The sequence below is a fragment of the Molothrus ater genome, chromosome Z, assembly GCF_012460135.2.
Source record: "Molothrus ater isolate BHLD 08-10-18 breed brown headed cowbird chromosome Z, BPBGC_Mater_1.1, whole genome shotgun sequence".
In the NCBI taxonomy this organism is placed as follows: Eukaryota; Metazoa; Chordata; class Aves; order Passeriformes; family Icteridae; genus Molothrus; species Molothrus ater.
The window spans coordinates 33,935,289-33,961,590 of NC_050511.2; the positions used below are offsets into that span (position 1 = coordinate 33,935,289).

Sequence of the window (26,302 nt, forward strand, 5' to 3'; positions counted from 1 at the left end):
TATGCAGATTAGGCCATTATCAGTGCTATTACTGTATGATTTTCATTTGCATAGTAACCTTCAGTGGGAGACCTCCAACACATTACAAATGCTGCCAAGAGAACCTTCTGGTATTTCTTGGAGAGCATTACCATGCATAACCCTCATGGGGGATTATATACAAGGACTCATGTCTAGTGTTTTTCCTGGAAGAAAATTCACAAGCCAGAGAAGAGGGCAGTTTTCACAGATTTGCTGACCCTTTCAAGGACTCTTGTCACACAAACTGGAGGGTGGTAGTCCTATTTGGTAGCCCAATACAAGCTAACTGAATTCTATTTTTATTAGTTTTTATATAACAGATAGACCATATTAAGACCAGCAGAAATTGTGTTGGAGACACCTCCCAAAGGTGTCAAATTTCTTTCAAAAGGGAAAACTGATTTCAAAAATTTTCTAGGGAAAACATTTTTCTGCATAATCTGCAGCAGATATGAACTGCTCTGAATCAAACCCAGTTTTAACTTTGACACTGATGCTACCTTCAGAATCTCCAAGTATTTCTCCTACTTTAATGGAAGACCTTGAAAGCTGGGGATACCACTTCAAGCCACTACAGGAAACATATCTCGGTTTCACAGCCAGGCTCTATAAGCCTTGCAAGTTGAAAGGCAATCAAAAGCAATATCTGTAAATTTAAGTATGTCCTTTAAGAGATATCTTCTGCTCTTTTCTTGCTTCTGAGATATCAGCCTAGAAAAATATGTAATTAAAACAGATTGAGACCATAGGAAAGTAAATGGTTTCACGAAGATGAGATGGGTTCCTTTTGTCTCAAGACAGAGCTGAGTCTCTGGAGCTACCAAGACCCCTTGCTGAGAGCATTCCAGTTACATACGGTGTTCTCCTGCCTCAATGTCCTTAGATGACCTGCATGAAACTCAGGGCTTAGAAACAGTGCTAGCAATTACACATCACAGTCAAGTAATCCATAGAAGGGATTTGATGCTCCTAATATTCTCACACCAAGCATGAAACCTCTAGTGAGCTGCTTGTCAAAGCAAGATGCTTCACAGTATCAACACACATCAATAGTCTGCACCAAAATAAATTACTACGTGCTCCTTTATCTCAGGAGATCTCATTGAAGTTTGCATCAAATTGAAAGCTATTTTGGCTAATGCTCATTTGGGCAGTAGCAGACTTAGAACTGTACTCGGAACTACAGCTCCCATGTCTAGGGCGTAACACGGAGCTAACACACAGCTGGAGAAATTTCCCTGGATGGCATGCTACTGAGATACACTTCACCTGTCAGGCAAGCTCTGCAACCCGGAATTATAAAATGAAAACTTCTGTACATGCAGTCAAAAATGCCATGGGCCTTGCTTGCACTACTACAAAGAGACTTTTTATCTATGAATTCCTTACAGGATAAAGTTCAGTTTGGCATTTCAAGCCTAATCTTGTGAGTTGCAGAGTTCTCCCTGGCAAGAGTTAAGCAATTTCCACTCTTATTCGTCTCAATAGCCAGTGAGCATACAAATCAGGGACTTTTTTCTCAGTTCTGCCCTCACACTGGATCTGCATCAAAGTGCACGAATGCTCTGCATGGGTGGAGTGATGGCCCTTCATAGCTGACTACTAATCACAAAATATCAACAATAGTGAGATGTTCTTAGATTAAGCAGAAAGCATGGAATGGGCAGAGAAGACTGAACAATCCCTTTGGATTCATGTCACCACCTATGGTGACCCAGAGATGGACTGAAATACAGCCTTGTGAAAGCTCCTACAGGTCCTTTTTCCTCATTTTATGACACTTCAGCAGCAGGCAGACATGGGAGCCCATCTTAGCCCGAGTGTACTGAGCCAAAAGCCATGTCACAAATACTTGTATGTGCTGCTTGAAAACGGCTGCTGCGGAGAGGTCACAGATAAAGCCAGCAGTCCACATGTTCTCTGGGATATGATTGATCTTCCCTTTGTATTGTACACCTGTAGCTCAAGTGAGTCACTTCTGGGCTTTTAGTGCCTCTTGGAAGTGGGAGTATATGTGTTTCCACCAATTCAATGTAGGCAGTGGCAGGGCTATTTGGGTACATAAACTGCCTACAGCTTTAGCTGCTGAAACTGAAAACAATATATTCCTGATGTTTTTAAATGAAAAGACTGAAGAAACGTTATACAGACTTATCTACATTTACTTTTGTTTCTCATTTGCCAGCATTCTACTACTTTCAGCTCAAACCAACTCAGAGAAGGTAACCTTGAGAGAAAATAATCTAACCTTAGAGAATAACGTAACCATTTTCAAACAAATTCCTTTCAAAATTTTTCTGAATTTTTCTGAAAATATTTTTCACTGGGAGGCATTCTTATGTTATATGTGCCTTGCAGAAGGTGTGTGTTGCTTTGATGTTAGGGAACAGAAGCGCTGTTTTGTATTAAACTTACAACCTTAACTGAGAATACACACACAGATGTGTGGTTCCCAGTTAGTAGCAGGGCAGTTACCGAAATACATTAGAACTGGGTTCAAACTCTTCTTTTGTCTCTGAGAGAGCTGCACTCTCGATGTTTTTAGAGGTGTTTTCCAACCTAAGTGATTCTGTGATTACGTGGCAACCTGCAGCAACTAGAACACCATTTATTCTTCACGTCCATGGTCTTCCTGATGTTCCTGCACTCGCTGATGACTGCCTGCCAGAGCATTTAGAGGCTGACACACTCACTCCGCAGTACTTTCGAAGGCGATGAAGGCCCGTGCATCACCGCGGACGCCACGTCCGTCCCCGCGCCCTCGCCAGCGCGGACCCCGCGGCCCGGCCAGCGCCGCCTCTCGGCCCCGCCGCGCCTGCGCTAGCCGCCGCGCATGCGCGCTGTGCGCGGCCGGTTGCGGGCGGCGGCGCGGCCGTGGCGGAGGCGCAGCGAACCCGGCCCAGCCCGGCCCGGCCGAGGTGAGGGGCCCCGGGGAGCGCGGGGCGGGCGGCGGGAGCGATCCGCGGCGTCAGGACGGCAGCGAAGTAAAGGCAGCTGCTGCTACTTCCTGTGAGAGGCAGTGTTGTTTGTATACGGTTTTGTTTAAAACTGGTCGCTCTGAGACGTTTGACTTTGTCGCACGCAAGCGGTGAGGGTGTGTGCAGGTGTTCTCACTCCTGGCTGGGTAGGAACACCAGTTTGAATCGAGAATCCTTAAAGAGGAGCCAAAGGCTCTCAGACCACTGGCGAGAAATGTGGTCTCAGTGCTCCCTGCAATCAGTTTCTTTTATGTAGCCTAATTTACAAAGTTTCTTTTGGAGAACTGTACCAGATCCGAAAGTGTAATGCAGTGACAGCCTCTCTGTGGTTCACTTGAATTAGCAATGCTTTTCCATCTTAGCATTAGAATGCTTTATTAGATTTGTGTTGCAAGGATATGGTAGCAGAAGGGTTACAGGGGTGGCCTCTGGGAGAAGCTGCCAAAACCTTTCCTCACATCTGACGCAGCCAATGCCAGAGGGCTCCAAATGGACCAGCCACTGGCCAAGGCCAAACCCATCAATTATCCTCAGGGATAACAAATTTAAGAAGGTGAAAAACTGCTACACAACAGCAGCCCAAGGAGAGAAATGAGAACATGAGAGAAACAGCCCTGCAGACACCAAGGTGCAGAAGGCAGGAGATGAGATGCTCCGTGTGCTGGAGCAGAGATTGCTCTCCAGCCCATGGTGAAGACCGTGGTAAAGTAGCCCGTGTGTGTTTTGCAGCCCATGGAAGTCTGTGGTGAAGCAGGTGTCCACCTGCAGCCAGTGGAGAACTCCATGCTAGACTGGTTGGATGCCCAAAGGAGGCTGTGACGCCATGGAGAGGAGGCCATGCTGGCTGCAGTGGGACCATGGAGACAGGAACCCATGCTGAAATAGGTTTTCTGGCGAGACTTAGGATCCACACTTGAGCAGTTTGTTCCTCATCAACTGTACATTCATAGAAGGGACCCACACTGGAGCAGTTAATGAAGAACTGCAGACTGTGGTTGGGATCCCATGCTGGAGCTGGGAAAAGTGTGACTGTGACCTCATTTTCTGACCCCCTACTCCAGTTAGGGGAAAGAGGTAGAGAAGTTGGTAGTGAGTGAAGTTCACCCCAGAAGGAAGGAAAGGTGGGGGGAATGTGTTTCTAAATCTTTTTGTATTTCTTACTATTCTACTCAGTTTTCTTTGGTAAAAATAAATTTCCTTGGCTTGAGTCAGTTTTCCCTATAACAGTAATTGCTGAGTGATCTTCCTGTCATTATGTCATAATCCCTTAATCATATTTTTGCCCCTTTTCCAGTTGAGAGGCAGTGATAGAACAAAATTGTGGCTATCTTGCAGTAAGTCAAGCTTAAGGCTACACGGATGCTTATCACTTACATTGACTAAGTTGGGTAAGCAAGCCAAGGTCCCTTTCCAATACCTTGTTTTTCTTTCTTTTAATCTTGCGTGTCCCTGTGGATGGTTTTGGGGTGGATGGTTTTTTATATGTGTGGTTAACGGTGTATCATAGAATGTCCTGAGGTGGAAGAGACCCACAATCATAGAATCGTGGAGGCTGGAAAAGACCTTCAAGATGATCAAGTCCAGCATTTAACTGAAAACCACAATTTCAGCTAAACAATAGCCCAAAGTGCCACATCCAATCATTTCTTGAATACTTCCAGGGGTGGTGACTCCACCACTTCCATCCTTGTGGGTTTTCAGGACTCCACTGGATTTGGTAGAGAAGAAGATTCAGACCAGTTTTGATAAGAGGATTGGACTAGATGAGCTCTGGAAATCTTTGTTCTAAAACTGTCTGATTCAATGATTCTTACTAGGAGTAACACACATGGGTATGGATTTACCAAGGAAAAATTATGCCTGACCCACGTGATTGCCTTTAATAAATAATAATTGGATTTGCAGTCGAGTGGAGGAGTAGGTGTCATTTACCTCCTCTTGAACAAGACTTTCAACACTATCTCCCACCCTGTTCCTGTATCAAAGATAGGATGTGTTTCTGCTGGTGGGGCTGCCCTCTGCATGGACTAGAGGAACAGGTGATGGAAACCTGAGGAATTTCAGCAATGACAAATGTCCTGTCTTGGCCTACCACTTGTGGATGGGCTGGGGAGCAGTTCTGTGGGGCAGCCATAGGCCCTGGCAGGCATTGCTCTAGGATGTGTGGCAGAACTCTGATAGGGTGAGATTTGTCTGCCCCCGCTCAGCACGCCTTAGATCTCATATTGACATATCTGGTTCTGGATCCTTGTGTAGGCAGAGATAGGGACTGAATTCAGCAGAGATCATGGAGATAATGGGGCTGAGCTCCTTTCCCTGTGAGGAGATGCTGAGGTTTCTAGGACTGTGCAGCTGGGAGGAGGGACAGCTGAACAGTGGTAGCCAGTAGCAGTCCTAGCACCAGTGGGAGGGGATGAAAAGGCATAGCCAGGCGCTTCACAGGAGTTCATGGAAAAAGAGCTAAAGCCTAGTAAGGGAGAGAACGCTTTTGTTGATTAGGAGAGCTCAGTAAAGTGGTGCCTTCCCCAGTCTTGGGAGGTTTTTAAAGCCAAACTGAAGCAAAGTCTTGAGCAACCTGGTCTGACTACATGTCTGAACTTCCTTTGAATGGGAGGTTGAACAAAAAGCATCTTTAGGTCTCTGCCAGCCTTGATTATCCATGTATCCTCTAAATTTTATGGACATTCTGTATGGATACACAGTTACCTTTGCTTAGGGTGAATGCTGAAGACTGAGGAACAGTTTAGGTAGTGTTTAATTTAATTTCATTGATATGGCTGTTGCATTGTAACTATCCTGTGGATATTTAGTTTAGATTGATAGGATTTGTGCCTGATGCAAGGGCAACAGATTTCTTGTCTACTCGGAATAGCTGATTTGTGCTTACATTGAAAGTATGTTCTGTGCTTGTAATGATTGTCTGTAGCAGTTTTTCCTTTTAATGTGGGTAAAAAGTTACCTGATGAGAGATACAATATAATTCTAGTGTGTTCATGTCAAAACTGTCCAGGAAGGAACCTTACCTCATTTTGCTGCTTATTGGGTAGAACTGAGGGGGCTTAGGTTTATATATACAGATGGCTGATACATCTAGATCCACTGGAGTTATTAGCCATGCTCAACAGATCTAGGTACATCTGGAATTGTTTGCTGTAGGAATATTTTTTTTTAAAGCAAGATATCAGCTCTAGTTTAATGAGTGTTCATTTATTATATGGACACCTATTGTCTCAAAGTGCCATAACATCTATTCTAAAACTGTACATACCATACCAGCATCAGTGTTGTTTTTTTCTCCTGCACTTTCAGACATGTAATCCACAAGTGTATGGAAGTACCTCACTGCTTAACTGTCAGGAATTTGTGTTCACTGATCTATTAATGTAGCTATTATTTTTGAGTTTTTCTGCCACAAATGGTGGTTTTTGGGGCACATGCAGCATTGCTTGTATCCAGGCTTTAATTCTGTCTTTTTTTTTAAGTGGCAAGATTCTGAATGTATGACACTGATAGCATGTCTTGAAATTTGAGTATTTTCCATGTATATGTTTCCTCAGTGCTTATTGCAAAGGATTACACTTAGGTTTTCAACAAGTACTAGCTTTTTTGGTTTTTTGAGGAAGCCATTCCAAGGGACTGGAGGTGAGTTTACAGTAAACTTAAATATTTGAGAATTTGCAGTGGCCATCAGTTTCATTGGTGTGCAGTAAACTGACTTCTGATTCCTCTTTAATGTAGGTTCATATGTGCTTGAGAGAACCTGCATATTCCAGCTTACAGGGAAGGTTTTCACTTCAAGTGTTCCAGCCCCTAACTACAATTACCATTTGTTGTCTCACAGGTTGGTCTTCTGTTTTACTTCTGCTTTTGCGTGAAATGATGGAAAGTTTGTGGATAATTTTGCATTTTAAATCATATTTGTGAGACTGTGAACATTCCTTTTGAGCTGCCTCATTTTCAATTCAATGAAATATACTTAAAATACTCCCAAGAATACATGCTCCTAGAGTACACATATGCTGTGCCATATGGAATGGTATATTTGTCGCAGCTTTAAGAAATGCCTGTAACCCATTCTTTGTGCAGGACCAATGACTATTCACCATTTCTTGAGTTCAAGCCCAAAAGACAAAGAAAATACTTTAATGCTTGCATCTGTTGTTAAATACAACATAAATATGGGGGGGATGGAGAGGGTGTAAAAAATAGTATGCTGTCCTTCCTAGTCCTAAGTATATTTTTTTAATCTCTCTTGCAGAGTGAAATTTAGTGTCATATGACAGAGCCAGAATGTTGGATGACATCAAGAAGCGATTTGAATTTCCTAATGCAGTTGTTCAGTCACAGGTAATTTTTGGAAAGCATTAAGACAAATCAAGTTGTTTGTGGAAATGTTTGTTCCAACAGCTGCTGCTTATCTGCCTATCTGGGTTTTTTTTTCAAAGTCAGAAAACCAGAGAAACAGACTATTCCTAAATCACAATAAAATCCTAATTGCCCTCTCTGTGTAATTGAAACACAGGCCATAATTGCTCATCACTTTAAAGTCTCTTCAGGAAAATCAGAAACTTTCCATGACTGGAAGGTTGGAGTGTGGCCAAGTGGTTTTTAGTGACCTTGTGATCTCAAGATGCCAGAAATTACCAGATGCTGTGTGTGGGGCTGAGATACTTTGTAATGTTTCATAGAACTGCTCTGTTTCTTCCTTGGTGGTGAGAACTGATGAATTACTGCAGTCTTGTCTGTCATCAAGGGATAAGTATATGCAGCTCAGCTCAGCCCCCTTTATTTTCTGATCCACGCATTTGTTCCTCGTCATTTTCACCTGAAATTATAATGTACAAAAAGTGTTTATCACAGTATGTTTAATGGACAGGAAAAAGTAATAGCAGTAATAGCCTCTGGTTCTTTACTTGGTAACATACATGTTCTTTACTTTGGTAATTTCTCATTTCAGTGTTAAAAACGTATCTCTTTGGCTGTAAGTTCATTACTAATTTCCCTGTTTTCTTCCTCTCCTGTTTTGTATTTAGGATTAAATATGTACCCATTTGTTTGGTGAAATAAGTTGATCAGAATGCGGTCTGTGCAACCTGGTGCCTCTCTTGCCTCTTCATTTCAGTCAGTTCACTTTGGTTTAACAGTAATTAGGTTTGAAAGAGACATCCAACTCTACTTGTCATCAGCTTGGCATTTGGGAGAGAAAGCCATGTTCCTGAAAGCTGGAGTTCATCTAAGGTCTAGCAAAGAGTCTTGCACTGCAGATGAGTTTATACCATTAGCCTTGATGCGTAGGACTCAGCATCTTCGAAGCAGTCAATTTTTCTTTAGTGCAGAATGTCCCTGTAGTACACTGTTGTATTGCTTAAATGTCTTGGCTCATTATTGCAGCTGCAAATCATTAAGGTCTGCTAATGTGCTTTGGTTGATTTTGTCCTGTTCTTTGGCTGTTTTGATAGTTTCCACTTCTGTGGAAACTATCAAAACAGGGTATTCTGACCCTGGAAAGCATTCTGTAGTCTTCAAAGTATAATCAGGTCAGGATTCAACTTCATGAGAGATGTCTTCTCTTTCTGGGATATCTGCTCTGCATCTACACTGATCAGAAAAGTGAGGAATTTGAACACAGATTTGTAGGTCATGAAGTTTTACTGTTTAATCAAGTTCTAGAAATGCAGGGAGCTAATCTGCATTTTGACTTTTCTGTATAGCTAGGTCACTGCAAAAGCCAAGTTTCTATTAATAAGCCCCTTTTTCTGTGTAACAGGAGTGTCTTAAGGATGTATGTGTGGATTAACTTCTGAAGGTCCTTTTAAGCAGGAAAAAGATGTTGTCTTCCCTTGTAAGCACACTGAAAGACATCTGATCTGCCTGGGGAGCACACTGTTGCTCTTGTGATGGGTTCATTGTAACCAGAGATAAATGGTTACTTTGACTTGGTCCCATTTTCTCCTTCTGTTTCCTCCAGAGTAAGATTTCCAAATAACCTGTGTTTTTAAGTCAAATGTGTTAGAGTACATTTCCTTACTTGTGAAAAGCATAGTCCTTGTAGTCTAGGAGTGCGTCAGGTGCTGTCTTTGCAAGAAATATAAGCTCTTATTTAGGTTTGTTATTACAGGTTAGCAACTAGTGCATGACTGAAGTGGAAATAAATCTTGAAAGGAGAAGGAACCTTGAAACACTGAAAATAGTCTGTTCCTTTCTTTTTGTATACTAACAAAAATGAAATGCTAATTTTTATTTTTATTCTTTGCTGGCCTAGTTTGCTTTTTCCAAAAGTAATGATCTGTTTGTCATTAGCAGAGAAGAGTAGATTCAGCAGCTGTTCTGGGCGCATTGATAGTCTGAAACATTTTTGTGCTGTTACTATGAAAACATGTCTTTCTGTCTTTCACAAAAATAGGTTTTCTGTGTAAGAGTATCAAAAATTATGAAACAAGACAGAGTAAGACATTACAAATGAGTCAGAAAACAAAAGCCTAGGTTGAAACACCTGATGCCTTTGAGGGTATTTCAGTTCACATTTAGATTTTGAAAGACAGTTTGAGGAAATCAGACTTCTACTAAAATAGAATGAGGAACTTAATCTTTACCTCAAAAGAATAAATCTGGGCTGTTTTGGGGAACTGAAACTTTTTGGTTTGAAGACCTTGACTGTTTAAAGCTTGTTAATGATTACTACCGTGGAATAGCTTAATGAGGAATAATGCTAATGTCAAATGCCCTGTTTAAAGTAAATGAAATATTTCTGGCTGGAGCTGTGATAAAGGGATATGCAAAGTGCTTAAGGCAAAACTTGTGGTGCAAAAATTTGGGCAAGTTGCTTAGGTGTGCAGTGTTCTGCTTCTTCTCTTGCTTCTGCTTCCCTATATAGTACAGGATTTATTAATTACTAGTGCTTTTAAGGACATGGAGATCTGTGCAGCAGTGGAGGTATAAAGTTTATTGAAGTTGCTGCATCAAAATATCTGGATTTCCTAAATACCTATGTACTTGTAAAAAGAGGGCTTTGGACCTCTTAGTGGAGCCCTGTGGAAGTTTGTTTTGTGCCTCAGCAAAACAGTAAACGTGAGTATATCAACATTATGGAAATTTTTGACCCTAAACCATATTTCATCTTCAATATCCATAAGGTTGGTATTTCAATCATAATGAAATGATCATATACAACAGCATTATAAAGACTTCTTAATGGAGAACTTAAAAATCTTGCATGTGCTTTTTATTTCTTTTAATTTTATTTCTTTTAATGCACCTTTGTGTGTTTTTTGTTTCTTTTTCTCTTTAGGCAGTGGGCCATCTGATTGCTGCAGTACTGAAAGAAAAAGTTTCTTCAAAGAAGATCAGACAGGCTTCTGACCAGGTCTGTGGCATTTTTTCATTTTCATCTCCTCTTTCATCATTATGTGATTATTCTACGTGTTTTTTCTAGGTTTTCCCATTTTTCACTGTGTAATTTTAATACAATTCTAGAAGTTAAATAAGGTTGTTATCAATATGTATCTGGGCATACAGAAACAGTTAAACTCTGACATCAGAAGAGCAGTTTTACTGCCATTACAAGACTTAATCGCAGAAGCCTTAATCCTATATCTAGCTATAAATACCTATATCTAGCTATGCCCAGTTTAAAAGAGTTTAATTTAGTTATGTTACTGAGATGAAGTACGGAGACTGAGACATTGTCTCTTGAGTTGAAAATTTGTTTACATTGCTATAAAAATTTCTAGTATGGCTTTTTATATATCTGCATTGGTGTTATATTTCATATCAGGTAACTAGACCTTGTATTTCTTCAGGAGGGAGCAGGATGTAAAGGCATACTTAGCGTTTGCATTTTAAATGAGTCAAGTTCACTTAAGTGCATGTCTTGTTAACAGAGAGGTATATGAAATGTTGGCAAATTCAAGTGTCACATTTCCCACAGCAAATGGGAAAGGTGTTAGCTCGAATTTTTTCCTCTGGTTTTTCTCCCAAAAAGCTGACATGTCTAGAAATGAACAGAAGTTGATCTGTGGATTTTTATTCCTTAGTCTGGGGACTTCACTCTAACATACCCAGACCTGGAAAGTGCTAAGTTTTGATGTGAGAGAATATTAGAGGTGTGTAGTTTATCTAACAGAAGCTCTTTCACAGTCATGATCATAATCAAGTTCCCAAATTATGTTCTAGTTTTGAGCTACAAGCTGATATTTTCCCCTTAATGCTTGCTTATGTGAAGGTATTAGACTGAAATACAGCAACACATTCTAATATGCTAGGAGGCAGAAGATTGTGCTGGTTAGACATTGCAGACTCTCTTTATACTCAAGAGCATTTTGCACTGTTGGTTGTTTTAAAACCTTTCTTGTTCTCCACTTGAAAGTCACGAAGTCAGCAAACTAATCTGTGAATACTAATTCACCATGGAAACCAGCATCAGTTTTGATGGTTACTGCCAAATCTTCATGCTTACTAGCAAATAGAACTTTATCTGTTTGGTAAAGGCGACTTACCTTTGGATAGCCCTCTGTAAGCCTGTCTTTAGCTGTCTGTGCTACACCTTGGTGTAGACACAGCTTGTCATGACAGTTTCGGAGTTGTCTCCAATTGCATCCTTATTTTTTAAATCAGGAAACTGATTATAACCTGCCTGTGGGTGTCCTATCCCTGGATGTGTTCAAGGTCAGGTTGGATGGGAACCTGGGCAACCTGACAGTGATGGCATCCATTTCCATGTCCCAGATTTGGAAATAGATAGTCTTTAGGGTCATTTCCAGCACAATCCATGCCATGATTCTATCTGCATAGGAACAGCTGAAAAATTCATCTGCATTACCTTTTTGACAGAGACAGTAAATGTTATGCCGTACCATGGGGAATAACATTTGCCTATCAGAGGGCAAGAAAGTGGGATCTGTCCCCACTTTTCCTGACTTTTCTTTGACTTTTTGTCCTGGCCTTCTCAGGAATAGAATCTGTACCCCAGCTGCCTCTTATGCTCTCTAAGGCTTCAGGAGAAGCGATTGAGCTGTTTTTTATTTCAAAGTGTGTTTGAGATGAACAAAGATAAATCAGTCTGATACTTGTCCCATGCTTTTGCCTTCAGACTCCTGCTCTGAACCTGCTTTGGGAGAAGTGCTGCAGTGAGAATGTTGCCTTGCGAACAGCCTGCTGTGAGGGCTTGGTGGCACTTGTGGTGGAGAAACATGCTGAACTTGACTACGTTCTTCATGGAGCTCTCAACCTAATTCCCTCAGCAAGGTAGTGTTTATTGCTTAATTTTTGTCAGCTGGTTATCAGTCATTGCTTTTCCCTTAAAAGTACAGAGGAAGAAGAAAAGTTCTGTGTCAATATCTTCAGACACATCATGGTATTAAGGACTGCTGCTGCCCTGCCACTCTGCTGAAGGATGTTGCTTTTACCTTTGCTATGTGACAGTGTGGGTCTGACATAAAAACTCTTAGAGTATTCTATGGATGTAAGCTGATATTGTTAGTAGTTCAGGCTAGTGCTCTAAACTTTGAACTGTGGAACCTCAGAAGTCAATGAATTGCTTAGTTTTGTTGCCCCTACCATAGAAAGGGGAAAGAAAATGACAGCAACTTCCATTATGAGGGAGTGTGTTGTGGTTTAACCTCAGGCAGCAGCAAGCCTCACACAGCTGCTCACTCACTTTCCCAGCAGTAGGATTAGGGAGAGGGTAAAAAGTGGAAAACTTGTGGGTTGAAATAAGGAAAATTTAAGAGGGAGAGTGAAAACTGTGCACACAAGCAAAGCAAAACAAGAAATTAATTCACTGCTTCCCATGGGCAAGCAGGTGTTCAGCCATCTCCAGGAGAGCAGGGCCCCATCACACATAATGGTGACTTGGGAAAATAAATGCCATCATTCCAAACACCCCCTCTTCTTTCCCTCAATTTTATATACTGAGCATGATGTCATATGGTCTGTAATGTCTCCTTGGTCAGTTGGGATCACCATCTTGGCTCTGTCTTCTCCCAGCCTGCCAAGCACCCCCAACTTCGTCCCCTGTGTGGCAGCATGAAAAGCAGAAAAGGCTGTGTCTAAGCCCTACTCAGCAATAACAAAAACATCTCTATATAATCAACCTGTGTTCAGCACAAATCTAAAACCATAGCCCCATACCAGCCCCTGTGAAGAGAATTAACCCTATCCCAGCCAAAATCAGCACAGAGGGAAATAACTTCATCAGTCTGTCAAAAAAACTGATTGCTCAAATAAAGTCACCTTAAGAATGTGTATTGAGATTAGGAGTGCTGCAGTCTGTTTCCTTGTTTGCTGAGGAGGAAATCACTTTACTTCGAAGCTATTTCCTCCTACACAATTCTGGAAATGGAATGCTTACATCTTGTAGTGGTCTTTTGACCTAGACTGCCTGTCCAACATACTGAGAAAATGTATTTGTGAGGCAAAGAGGCACTGTATATAACATTTAGGAATAGGAAGTCAAATTGATGACTGGGGAGAAATTTATCGACCTTATTAAGTGCCTTTTTGACTGGTAAGTGGATTTCTGCACCAGTTGTGTAATTCTCTTGCTAGAGACTGGTAGAGTTGTTTTTAGCCAAACTAGCTATTTAGAGCTATGTATATGTTATGCTGGTAGATTCAGCACAGAGGCTGCAAGAGCCATGCTATTCAAGACATGTTCTTCATCGCTTCTCACCTTCACATAATCAGTTTTATGCTAAGGTTTCTCATATTCAGTCTGAGCCAAATGTAAACTTTTTCTAACCTTGGGACTTGCTTGTTTACAGCTAGGGTCTTGCTGTGCTGATGCTAATTCTGTGCTGGGTTTGCTGTAAATAACCACAGTTTCCTAGAAGAAGGTTTGTAAATACATTTTTATAGTATGGGTAATCTCTGCAAACCACTGTCCTCCAAATGACGACGTTTTGGGGCATTTTAGGGTTAAGGGAGGATTCTACATAAGTATAACAAATAAGTAAAAGTACCTGTGATAAGACTGTGACAATCTGAGTCCTGTGGCATAAGGTGGAGTAAAAATTTTATTAGCTGTGATGCCATCATGATTTTTTGCCTTTTCTTTTTATGTAGCTTTTATGTATTCTCAGTATTCTTAGCATACATAGTTGAAATTCTTTGTTATGATATCTTAGCTTAAGTCCTGGTATTCTGCTAGGCCAGAAAACCAAACATGCTAAAGGCCTCACAGCTGGGGGCCAGAAAGTCTCTCGTTATCTTGAAAAAACAAGGCCCTTTCCAGAACATATTCTGTAAACTAGGCTCAAGCCCATCTTGGGGAGAATACTTTAGAATAGGGAGATGTCATACCATTCATTTCAGCTCCTCATTGGGGAACCTTTGTCAAATATGCTAATTTGCAAGGTCTACAAAATTGTACACATGATATACTCTGTGTGTGCATTTTGGTGTATTTCACCTTGATTAATTGTTGCACCTAAGGATACTTATTAAATACCAAGATAAAAACCCTTTTATGCCTTAATCTGGTTCATAATTCTAGGACCAGGGAAAGGGCAGCAGCTGTGACTTGCAGACTAAGAAATTTGAATTTGCTGTTCAGCTGAGGGTTTGCTACAGTATCAATGGTTTATAAGGTTATGAAATATTAATGCAGCTTTGTACTGCAGAAAATAAGAAGTGTAAAATGGGATATTTAGAATTAAGTTAACCTTATAAACAAATTCAGAGTTACATATTGCAGGGACTGCAATCTGCCCCACTTCTACACTGTTTGAAACTTCTTAATTTTTTTTCATGTGTGAAACCAACACACATGACTGATTGCTATACTAACTGCTGGCAAATTATGTAGTAACCTTTTATGTATTTTTGGCTTCTTTCCCACTGCCACCCCCTCCTCCCCAAGCTGCTACAAATGAAACCACATACACTATGGATTGCAAAGCAGCATTTATGTTGCCTAACCACAGAAGTCTGTGGTTTAAAATGTCTGTAGCCTCAGGAGCTCATTAAACTGACAATTTCAAATTGACTGTTTTCAGTGCTAGTACTTTCTTTTGCCTTGCTTTAGAATTCAAGTCTGCAGTCCATCATTCTGTCCCCTGCCAAATTTTCATCTGTGTGGCTTTGCAGTGCTTGGTACACAGTGTTGCTAAAACAAAAACTAGCAGCCAGTGGCAACTAACAGAGAGGCATTTGCAGCCACTGAGCACTATCAATGCTGAATGGAGTTAGGTGTATATTTTGTTGGTAAAGAATACTCACATTGTGTTATTGCTTCTCTTCTTTACAGTGAATTTTGCAGGGGCTAAGTACACCTGCTGGGTTATATTTTGTCAGGTCTATCAAATTATTCACATTAGAAAAGACATTTTGTGTTGACAGAGAGGAAGATGCCATGTTTATCTGAGTTAACTTGTGTGGTTCACAGTACCTTCTCATTGTATGTATCATTGTACTGTAACGGCTCTTAAGTGTTTCCTTTGATGCCCTAAGAGTTTAAGCTTCATGGAACATCATATTTACATGCATGTTTGTGTGTTTATGCATACATAGAAAATATGTTTACATACATCAATACATACATGTGTATTTTCATGTGTTTTTAGGATTGGTTTTCAGCATTCTGTTTAGATGATGGTGGGAAAGCACTGCCTGTGTTCAGTAATGAACAAGGATAAATAATCAATCTACTGAAAATCCTTTGGAACAATTAATTATTGTAATCTTAAAGACCCTGTCAGAAGGATTTCTGTGTAGCATGTTTTCAGAATGTTTTTATTACTGAGCATCCATGCCTGTAGGAGATGGGAAATGGGATGGAAATCCTTGCAATACGACATGCCTTTATGTTGCCTCTGTTCAGGAGATGAGTGCAAAGCCTAAAGCATCTCTTCTCTCCCCATTTCCTGCTTGGGAAATAGGACCAGGGGAGTACTGAAGTTTCAGAACGGGAAAGATGGTTTTCTTACCAAGTATTTTATGGTTCATTTTTTTTCTCCTTGCTGCAGTTACCCAATTGAAGCTGGGAAATGAATTGCAAACTCCCATTTCACTAGCTTTTTCTAGCAGTGAAGAATTTAAAAGGCTTTTCTCTCTCTCCCTCCCCTACACCCATCCAAAAATCTCCTTCCTCCTCTGTGTTTTAGGTTGACTATATTGGGATTTAGAAGACTGTGGCACATCTTCCTGTTAGTTGCTCTGCAGCAGAGTTTTGCCAAACCTCAATGTCTTATTGTATTGTCAGATTTCAGTATTTTGAGAGCCAGTTGTCACAACAGCCAGTCATTTTAAAGATTACAGGCACATCTTATAATTGCTCCACTTTTGAAAGAGAGAGAGAAATACAAGCATATTCTATCACTTTTGATCTGGGTCAATACTTTCCAGCACAGAAGAGAGAATATAGTACTTTGCCTTTATCTAAACTATAAAAGTAAGCATTTAATGGTGGGGAGATCCACTGTGGTACTCTCTAGATGTTCCCTGACATGCCATACTACCTTATAGAAAAGAGTCTGTCTGCAGGTGGTGACAAGTTTGGTAAAGGTTTTACGGTTAAAAGTGCTGTTTGCCTTGTATTCCCATTCTTGTAATATATGGTAGAAGCAACCCGTCAAAAGCTTTAATTGATGGGTGAATATTCTCTTTGCTGTTTTGCTCATTATGTGAACAGAAAATAAAGACACATAAATGCACAACTTGCCCAGAACAATGTGGGAATATGTTAAGAGGTGTCCTCAAGTAGAACTCAGGTCTCAAGCATCAATTTTGTTCCTTCTCTTATGTACTAATCAATTAATGTAGCTGGATACTTGATGGTAACTCACTTATTTTTGTCAACAGGAATGTGCACGGTTTAGTAAAAACTATTTGCAAGTTAATACAAATTCAAGCTGTTCAGCTGGGAAAAGATGGAGATGGGGATGAGTCTGTTTGGAGTCTGTATGGAATCAGGTTTGTTTTACATTCTTTATTTAGAAACAATAATAACTTTCTGTCTGATTTCCAGGAAAAAAAAAAAAAAGAAAATTATGTTAATACTGGATTTTGATCTTACTCTTTTTTGTGTATTTTGCTTTGTTCACACTGCACAGGTAATGAAGTGCTGGCACAGGTTGCCCACAGAGGTTGTGGAATCTGTCCTTAGAGATAACAGAACCTGATTGTATGTGATAATGGGTAGCCTTTACTAACTGACTGCTTGAGCATGTGGGTTGGACTGGATGATCTGAGTAGCTCCCTTTCAACCTAAGTGATGATCTGATTTTGTGGTTTTTGGTTGGTTTTTTTTTGGTTGAAAGTTTTAAGGAGTTTTAATATAACTGTAAGATTGCCACCATAAGCTCAAAAGGAACAGTGGCAGTGGGGCAATGGGCGGAGGAGGAGGGGGGAGAAAACAAGTACTAGTACTTGTTCAAATACTGGATAACTTCTAATATTTCTTTTAATAAGTATTTTATTTTAAAGCTATGAATCACTTCCTTCTCACTTGTTTTTTCTGCTTTGTTCTTATTACAAAAGTCAAGTTCCCAAATGTCTTTGCTGTTAAGGTGATTGACATGTAAAAATAAAATACTTAAAGATATAGAGATACTTACCTAAAACTTCTTGTCATGCAATATCAGACTTTTGAAGAGGACATCCTAGTGACTTCATCTATCTCTTGAGAAACCATGAGTCAGTACTGACATTAAAAGCCTCTGTTGTACCTTTTCTGGAGAACAGAAAAGCTTGGTAGATGTTATGAATGCTTTTCAAGTTACTTTTTATGCAATTAAGAGTTATCATTGTAGGAGGCTGTAGCTATAATGGCTTAAGGATATAAAATTCATTATTTGAGAGACAGGAATCATGTCTTCTCTTGAGCAAAATGAAATAGTGGAGAAAGTGAAACAAGCTTTTTGGTGTGCTGGATGTGTTTGCATTCCTGAAATCCTTCATGTCGCTATATCAGTTCTCTTTACAAAATCCTTACTAGTATAGAGCAGTTTTAAATGAAAGGTAGGTAGAGAAGACAGAATTCTTTTGGAACCTTTTTTAAAAGCTTCTGGTAGAAGAAGCTAAGTTAAAGGAACTTAATTCTGGCTTCGTATGAAAAAGAGGGTGGTAGGATGTGAGTAAAATAAGGAAATAGTCTCTGCCCAATAGAGCAAAGAAAAGTTATTACATTTTTTCACACTCACTGAAGGAGAAGTTACTGGTAACATACAGTGAAGGTGAAATTTGGTAATTCAGAATGATATAAAGTAAAGTAATAGAGAACTAAAAATAAGAAGCAGACTTTTTATTTAGCTGATAGGGTTTTTGTTTTCCCTTTTGGTTACAGTTAACTTTAATAAAGAGAAATGATTGTTTGACATAGGGTCAGAACCCTGAGATTTTGAAACCTGACTTCTGGTTTTTAGTGTATAGAACAACCTATCTTTTCATTGTAATGTAACAATTTTTGTAGTTGTGCTCCATGAAATGCCATTAAAACCTGATTTTTTTGTAAGGAATTGAAGAATGTATACAGTAGCTTACCAACAGTAATCTCCCATTACAATGTTCATATATTATGCTGTCAACTGTGCAAAAGTATTCCATATGGAAATCATCAATGAAAAATCAAAATGCAACAGTACATTCTCAAGTGGTTTGTTATTGTCACCAGTATTACAGGGTAATAAATAAAGGTGGTTTAGGCCAGTGTTGATTCTGGACAATAGAATTAATTTTTTAATACAGCTTCTTGGGATGACACAATATCATGATCAGTTCCTGAAAAGAAATGGAAGAAAATTAATGTATTGTGGATTTGTGCATTTTATTATATAGTGTTTCCCTGGGATGAAGTTAACTTTTTCCAGAGCAGCCATCTGCAACCAGAATAGTGTTGATAACATACCAGTTTTGGCCTCTGCTGAGCAGTGCTATCCCTCCAGCCCATTGCCATCCCTCAAAGGGCCAGTAAGTCCCTTTGGAGGGGGCATAGCCAGGATAGCTTACCCAATCTAACTAAAGGGATATTTCATATTGTATGACACTGTGCTCAGGAGTAAAAGCTAAGAGGAAGGAGCTGGGAGTGGATTTATTGTTAAGGTGTTTGTCTTCCAAATTGCTGTGCATACTGAAGCCCTACTGCACAGAAAGTGGCTACATATTGCCTGCTGATGGGAAGTAAAGACTATTTTTTAATTTTCCTTGCTTTCTTTTCTGGCCTTTGCTTTTCTTTAGTAAACTACCTTTTTTTAACCCAGCAAGGGCTCCTGTTAGCATTCTCAGTGCAGGTGATTTATGAAATATATGTACAAAAAATTGAATATTATTTTTTTCTGAAGGCTATTAGCCTTTTTTAATGAACTAGTATTTTATGATATTATTAATGATTCATCATGCATGATTTTACTCTTTTAAAGTTATAGAGAACTGCTACTTTTCTGAATTCCAGATTCAGAGCAGGTAGCAAAATGCTTTAAAAATATATATTTGATGGAGTGAAGTGCTGTTTCTGAGAGGACCAGCTTTCTGAAAGGGCCAGGGTCACATCTGCATACACAGAAAGGTGTGTTGACTGGACACATTATTTCCTCATACAGAAAAAAGAAGTCTGTCACTGAATTTGTCCTTTCAATCAGATTGGAGCTCACTTCTGTTCAGAGATGTAACAAAAAAGTTCAGATGACCTAAAAGTTAAAAATAATGTATGTTTTATTGTTACCCCTCACAATGATTTATCTTTATTTGCCTGGACATTTCCATATTATGAGTGGGTAACCACTCTGTTTGCTTGTGTGTTTTGTTTTATCCTCAACCCACTAGCAGTAATTTAGGGTAGTGGTGCTGTAATGTCATTTAAAGATGCACATTTTACAGTGCTGTTCTAGTAATTCTTAAGATAGTGTTGACAATAAATTGCATCTACACACCTCAGTTTTCTTTCTGCTAATAGCATTATCAAGTGGAACATTCTTGATTTGCACTTTTTAGTGCTTCATTATTAATCACTGTTTATTGTGGAGCTTAGCTGACTTACTTCATCATCCAGTTCAGTGCAGTTCTATTAGTTTCAGAACATACAAGATCTGTAATAAAAGATTTGCTTTTTTTCCAAAATAGTAAGCCATTTTAATTTGAAACTTGATGTTTCAGATGCTGACTTTAGGAAGGTTCCCCTGGCTTTGGTGTCATTGCAGTATTTAAATGATGAATGGAGACATATTCTCTTGATGAAGAAAGGTGGTTAATTTTTAAAATATGACAAAGTTATTGAAATAAGAAGCTGCTATAACCCTGTATGTCTTTACAAGGCCTGTGTGCTTTCAAGGTCCTGGCATTGCATGTGAACAGTATTTCTAGCTTACTGCCTGATAAGGATCTGGACTATGATGTCGCTGGATTCAGGTGCTAGACAAGCAACAACTTTTTTGCCTCTTGTATGCTGTTGTTTTTGGAAAACTGCAATGAAGCAGTAACCTTAGCTTTTCTAGTCTTTGTGCACAGATTGTAAAAGACTCTTAACTTCATTAAAATATTTACAGGATCTAGGAAGGTGGATGTATGAAGAACATTAAGTAAATTGACACATTTTTGAGAAATGAATGTGAGAAGTGACAGGCTTCTAGTTCCAAATATGAGGGCCAGACCTGTAATATGCATCGTTTGTGTTCTTAGTAGATGGCATCTGTTTTCTGAACATATTTCAGGTAGTCCATAGCATCAGCCTGTTTTCTGAAAGAACTTTTGTCTTCAGATTATTTATTTCCCTGAAAAGAAACACTTATCTTCAGAAGAAAAATTATTTGATGAGCAGAGGGGGAGCCAGTATTAAAAAAAAACCCTGTGTTTTTTGCTGTGTTGTAACCACATAGCAAAGAAAATGAGAGTCATAGGTATGTAAATACTCTTCAACCAGCTTTCATAGTTTGGTGGGCCTTTAATTCAGCTGATGGCTATGTAATTCTTTGATTATCATCACAACTAGTCAGTTGCCCACAACTCAAAAAATGTTAACATTGAGAATGTTAAAAAAACATAATGTGGAGCACCTCTTTTAGTTTAAGAATATTAATTTAAGAATATTAAGAATATGTCTGCTAGATGTTTTTTCATAAACAGTGTTTTGCTAGACATAGCATAACTCCAAAAATTCCTGATTATAGTAGATAAGTATTACCTCTTTAGTTTAGCTAAGGGAAGCCTTAATGTACCATCATATTGTGCATTTCAAATTTGCCAGATAATGGGAAAAATTAGATTTTTATTCTTTTATGGTGTTCTTTCAGATCTCACTCACTTCATTTGTAACTGAGCTGGTTCAGTGCTGCTAATGATGAAGCCCATGTTGTATTGCAGTGGTATTGGATATGAGTGTGCCTCAGTGAATGTTGTCTTCTCTAATAAAAAGACTGTTGAAAATTCTGGCTTTTTGATCCTCAGAAGTTTTTAAAGCAATGGTAGTAAGTGAAATAGCATTGTAAATTGTTCCTAAAAGGCATATCTGACTGTCACTCATGTAGTGTCTGAAACTGAAGCAGTGTCTCTTGAGAGACCACTTCAAGGGATAACTCTGAAATCACTGCTCTGTAGGCAAAACTTCTTTAAGGTCTTGCTGGTGTGTGTAGCACAGATTTGTTGGACCTGTGAGCTGGAAAGATGGTTAACTAAACTGAAAGTGGTGGTTTGCAGCAGATTTATGCTGCCTTTCTCTGTTTGCCTTTCAGCTTACAGCATAGAATGGTATGAGTTGGAAGGATCCCTAAAGATCACCTAGTTGCAGCACCCCAGTCCCAGACAGAGACACCTTCCACTAGACCATGTTGCTTAAAGGCTCATCCAGCCTGTCCTTGATGTGTAGGGATGGGGCATCTAGAACTCTGAGCAGTAAGTTACTCTAGTTAAATGACTTTGGTTTTGTTTCTGACAGAGCAGGTTATGTACTTCAGGCTTCCCACCTTCCCAGGTATTCCTCCACTTGGAGGAAATTTTAATCTCCTTTCTGAAATTTTGAGAAAATATTTTCTTTTGATAGTGTAGTGATCTTAGCAAAGCTCTTAAAGGGAGTTGGTAAAAGGAAGAGGTTGAATTGGCTATTTCAACAGCCATGCTTATAAGTTAGTTGTTTTGCATACTTCCTTCTGTGTTATAGATATAAATGTGATTTCTTTGTTTTTCAGGAGCACTCCTCATCCATTAATCACTGTCCTAGAAAACAGACCTGATTGCTGGCCAGTTCTACTACAGCAAATAACTGCATTTTTCCATCAGTGTCCGGAAAGGTAAATGAATGAAAAAATTTCAAAAGCCTAGCAAATGTAGACAGCTGAATCATATCACTGTAACTGTTTTGTTGAAGGCAAACAAGCTGTAAGAATTCTGTCTTTTGTGAAAGATACTTGTAAAATGTAATTATACATTTACAATGTATATATTTATAATTTAATGTATACAATGTGTACCTATTTATAATTTATAACTCACAATTTAAGATAGTATAAATAATAATTATTAATTAATTATTATTTATTAATAATTTATTAAAATTAATATCATAGCTTTTTATCAACTATGTTGATAAATTTTATATGGGTATGGAATAATTGGTGCAAAACTGATAGCATATTTGGATTTTTTTAAAAATCAGCAATTTGGCTTATCAACTTTGTAAAAATTTTGACTGCTTAGTCATAAAAAGTGAATACAAATGTAACTCATCTATACAAAATGATGGGATGATGAAGGAAAAGTAAAGACGATTAAATCACCAGAAAAGATGAGGTCTTGAAAAACAATGTATCCTTCTGATTAAAAAATATAGAAAAAAAATCAGTGGGACAACCTTATTATCAAGCATCATTAAAATGACCAAATACTTCACAGCCAGCAATCTCAGCCTTTTCTTCATGCTTACCACTAAGGAATTTGTCCAATAAAACTTCTATGTAAGGCAATGAATCTGTGGCATTCTCAAAGAGAACTGTTTTATAGGATTTTACACCTATATATATGCTTTTCAGATAAAAATATCCCTTATTTCCTGTTTTCTGAAAGACTAATAACAGAGTAATAGAGCAGAGAAATTGGCTTCTCTGTTCTCTTGCTTTTTGTCAAGAAACAAGTTAATTAATCTCTTAAATTTCTGGTGGGCTTAGACTACATGATCAATAGTAAGACTTTCAAGCAAAAGTATGTTTTGCTCAATTTAATTGATCACAGTCTTTTTCAAATGTTGTTCATTCTTTCAGCTGCTAAATCTGGGACTCACATAGAGTCCCCTCAGATCTATAAATGGAGTGAACTGTAGATTTTTTTGCTGAGTGGCTTCTTTTGAATTAAAATAGGAGTTTTTCTTAGTGAAAAGGAAAATATAGATGTTCTTTTTGGTGCTCTTTGTTCAAGATTTCTGTAGGTAAAGTGCTAGACTGAGAATGTGGAATCACAGAATAATTTAGGTTTGGAAATGCCCTTCAGAACATGGAGTCCAGCCATTAACCTAATGCTATCAAGTCCCCTACTAAACAGTGTCCCTAAGTGTGATGTAAACAAGCCATGGTAATGTGACCTATTACTGAATTCTTTCTAGAGTTTTGCATCAAAACTGAGTCTCGATGCAAAACTGTAGAAGCTTGTTTAAAACAGAGTTTTGATTTCCTGTTGATGTACTGGATAGTAGGAAGGTTCTGCAGAGGGATTTGGACAGACTGGATTTTTTGGGCTGAGGCCACTGGTGTGAGGTTCGACCCCAAATGCTGGGTCCTGCACTGTGGTCACAACAATTCCATGGAGGGAAGAGCTGAGGGAAGAGTGGCTGGAAAACTGCACAAAGGAAAAGGACCTGAGGGTGCTAGTTGGCAGCATCTGAACATGAGCCAGCATGTGGCTAAGAAGGCCAATGGCATCCTGGCTTGCGTCAGAAAGTGTGGCCAGCAAGTGCTGGACTAGGAAATGTACTTGGCACTGGTGAGGCTGCGCCTCAAACACTTTGTCCAGTTCTGGACCTCTCATGACAAGAAGAACATGGAGGTGCTGGAGCAAGTCCAGAGTAGGGCAGTGGAGCTGGTGAAGGGTCTGGAGCACAGATCTGATGAGGAGCAGCTGGGGGTGTTTAGCACAGAGGAAAGGAGACTGAGGGGTGATGTTATTGTTCTCTGCCTGAAAGGAGGAGCCAGATGGGGGTCATCCTGTTCTCCCAAGTAACAAGTGACAGGATGAGAGTAAATAGGCTCAAGTTGCATCAAGGGAGGTTTAGATTGGCTATTAGGAAAAATTTCATCATGGGCTTGTCATGTAGCAGTCTGCTCAGGGAAGTGGTAGAGTCACCATCACTGGAAGTATTCAAAAAGACCTGTAAATGTGGCACTTGACATGGTTTAGCAGTGGGCATGACACTGCTGATTGGACTTGAGTCTAAACAATTCTATGATTCTATATTTGTTACTGTATTGACCATCATCTTCATTTGATTGTTTTAGTTATGTCAAGGACAGCTTGTATTCCTAACAGGGTCAAGCCAAAATATTTGTTCTGTGATAATATTTTAGTGGGAAGCCATGTTGATCAAAACAGTTCCTGTTTCACTTAATTGTATTAAGACCATTCTGCAAAACTGATAAGTAAAGGATGACTCCTTTTTACTGAAATTATGTTTTATGTGTTTTAAAAAGATAGTACTCAGAATAGCACATTAGTCTGTTATGACATTCAGCAAGAAAAATCACTTTCTTGAATTGATGAGGAAAAAAAGAATAAAATTAGGAGTATTGTAACCTGCAGGTCCATATTGAGTCTTTTAAAAAATTGCACTTTGAGGTATGGTTACAGTATTGGGTGTCATGATAGTACTTAGTTATGGTAAGTCCAAGTTTTTTTTGTGAGATTTAGTAATGTCCTTCTCAGCACCATTCTGTTAAATGGGTCTTGTGAATTTTTGCAGGTAATGTCACATTCCTTAGGTTTCCTTGTAGTTTCAGTAGAAAGCATTCTTGACAAACTTATTTCTTGAACTGCAGGGCAGAGGGTTCATGTGTTGGCATAATGGCTTCATTTCTGAGATTCCTCTATTGTGAACCATCCCAGTTACGGGAATATGCTGAACTGCGAATAGGTTTACTTAAGATCTTACTGCAACCTCATGGGCCAAAGCACAAAGAAGCACCCTCCATGCTGGAATGTGAGATTCTTCGACTTCTGTGTGATTTGATTCCACACTTGCAGGTACAGCTGTTGCCTGACCCTACCTTTTACAAACAGATATTATCAAAAATAGCAATAGTATTATTATTATTATTATTATTGTTGTTGTCTTTCAAGTGTGCAAATATAGCATTCTTTTCCATTTTCTGTAGATGCAATTTGTTGATAATATATAAATCTAACAAACTCTCTCATTCTGGTAGAAGACTTTATTTGTTCAAATCTGATACACCTGCTAAGATAGGAATTGAAACATGTTTACTGTAATGACTTCTGTTTAGTTGCCTCAGTAAACATACAGTAAACTTAGAAAGGCAGTCATGAGAAAATTTTCTTAAATGGCAAGATATTTGTCAAAACGATACAGTTTTCACTTAAAGTGGATAATATTAAAATTAAATAAACTATATGAGAAGCATGATCTAAATACTTCTAGATATTCCTTTCTCACTCTTTATAACAGAGTGATTAGTGGGTCTGAACACAAAATTTAGTTGTTCTGAAATGTGCTGAAGGTTTTGAATGTTTTTTTAAGTTGCACAGTGATACATGGTAGGAGCTAGGGATTTAATCTTACTATCCCCTTTGGTTACAGGCCTATGATGTTGGTTAAACTTAAAAGCTCTGCTTTTCCTCATGCTTTACTGTAATACCAGTTAAGTTTTTTGCACCTATCTTTTCCTTCTTCTTTTGATATTAGGACAAAGCTTCAGATAGATGTAGTCAGCCAAACATGAGGTGCTTTGTCGTTATTGCTATGGAGAGAGGGTTCATTAATATGATAATGTAAAGCTAAGTAGGTTTCTTATAAGGATATTTAGTAGCATCTTTCTGCTATGGCATTTTCCTAGAAAAGTCTTCTTTGTACTCACAGCTACTTTCCACAATCTTTTGGAAGACATATAGCTTCCATTATACATGTTTGTCTTGGTTCAGGTCAGTTCCTTATGATGATGGGCACATGCTGACCTTTTCTAGTCACAGAGAGATTTCTGATTTTGTTTCAATTTTACTCAAGCTTCAGTATAACATTGTGTTTTAAATGTATGACCAAGCTTCAGGCTTGAAAACATTTAGCCATAAAAATGGCACTGAATAAAACTTACAAAATTAGTTATGAATCTTTCTTTCCTTCATACATGTTGGCATTTATTTTTTTAAAAGAAGAAATCAGTTCT

General features: G+C 38.9%; 1 protein-coding gene across 1 annotated transcript in view; it reads left to right on the top strand.

Annotated features, from left to right (window-relative positions):
• Nucleotides 1-2,880: 2,880 nt before the first annotated feature.
• FOCAD (focadhesin) overlaps nt 2,881-26,302 on the top strand; it is a 92,015-nt gene continuing 68,593 nt past the window's right edge. The window contains exons 1-8 of the mRNA XM_036403461.2: nt 2,881-2,939; nt 6,738-6,840; nt 7,258-7,346; nt 10,288-10,362; nt 12,088-12,242; nt 16,797-16,907; nt 22,109-22,210; nt 24,941-25,145. Of these exons, the coding sequence (XP_036259354.1) occupies nt 7,290-7,346; nt 10,288-10,362; nt 12,088-12,242; nt 16,797-16,907; nt 22,109-22,210; nt 24,941-25,145 (705 nt within the window). The 5' untranslated portion in view covers nt 2,881-2,939; nt 6,738-6,840; nt 7,258-7,289. The remainder of the gene's footprint in view (nt 2,940-6,737; nt 6,841-7,257; nt 7,347-10,287; nt 10,363-12,087; nt 12,243-16,796; nt 16,908-22,108; nt 22,211-24,940; nt 25,146-26,302) is intronic.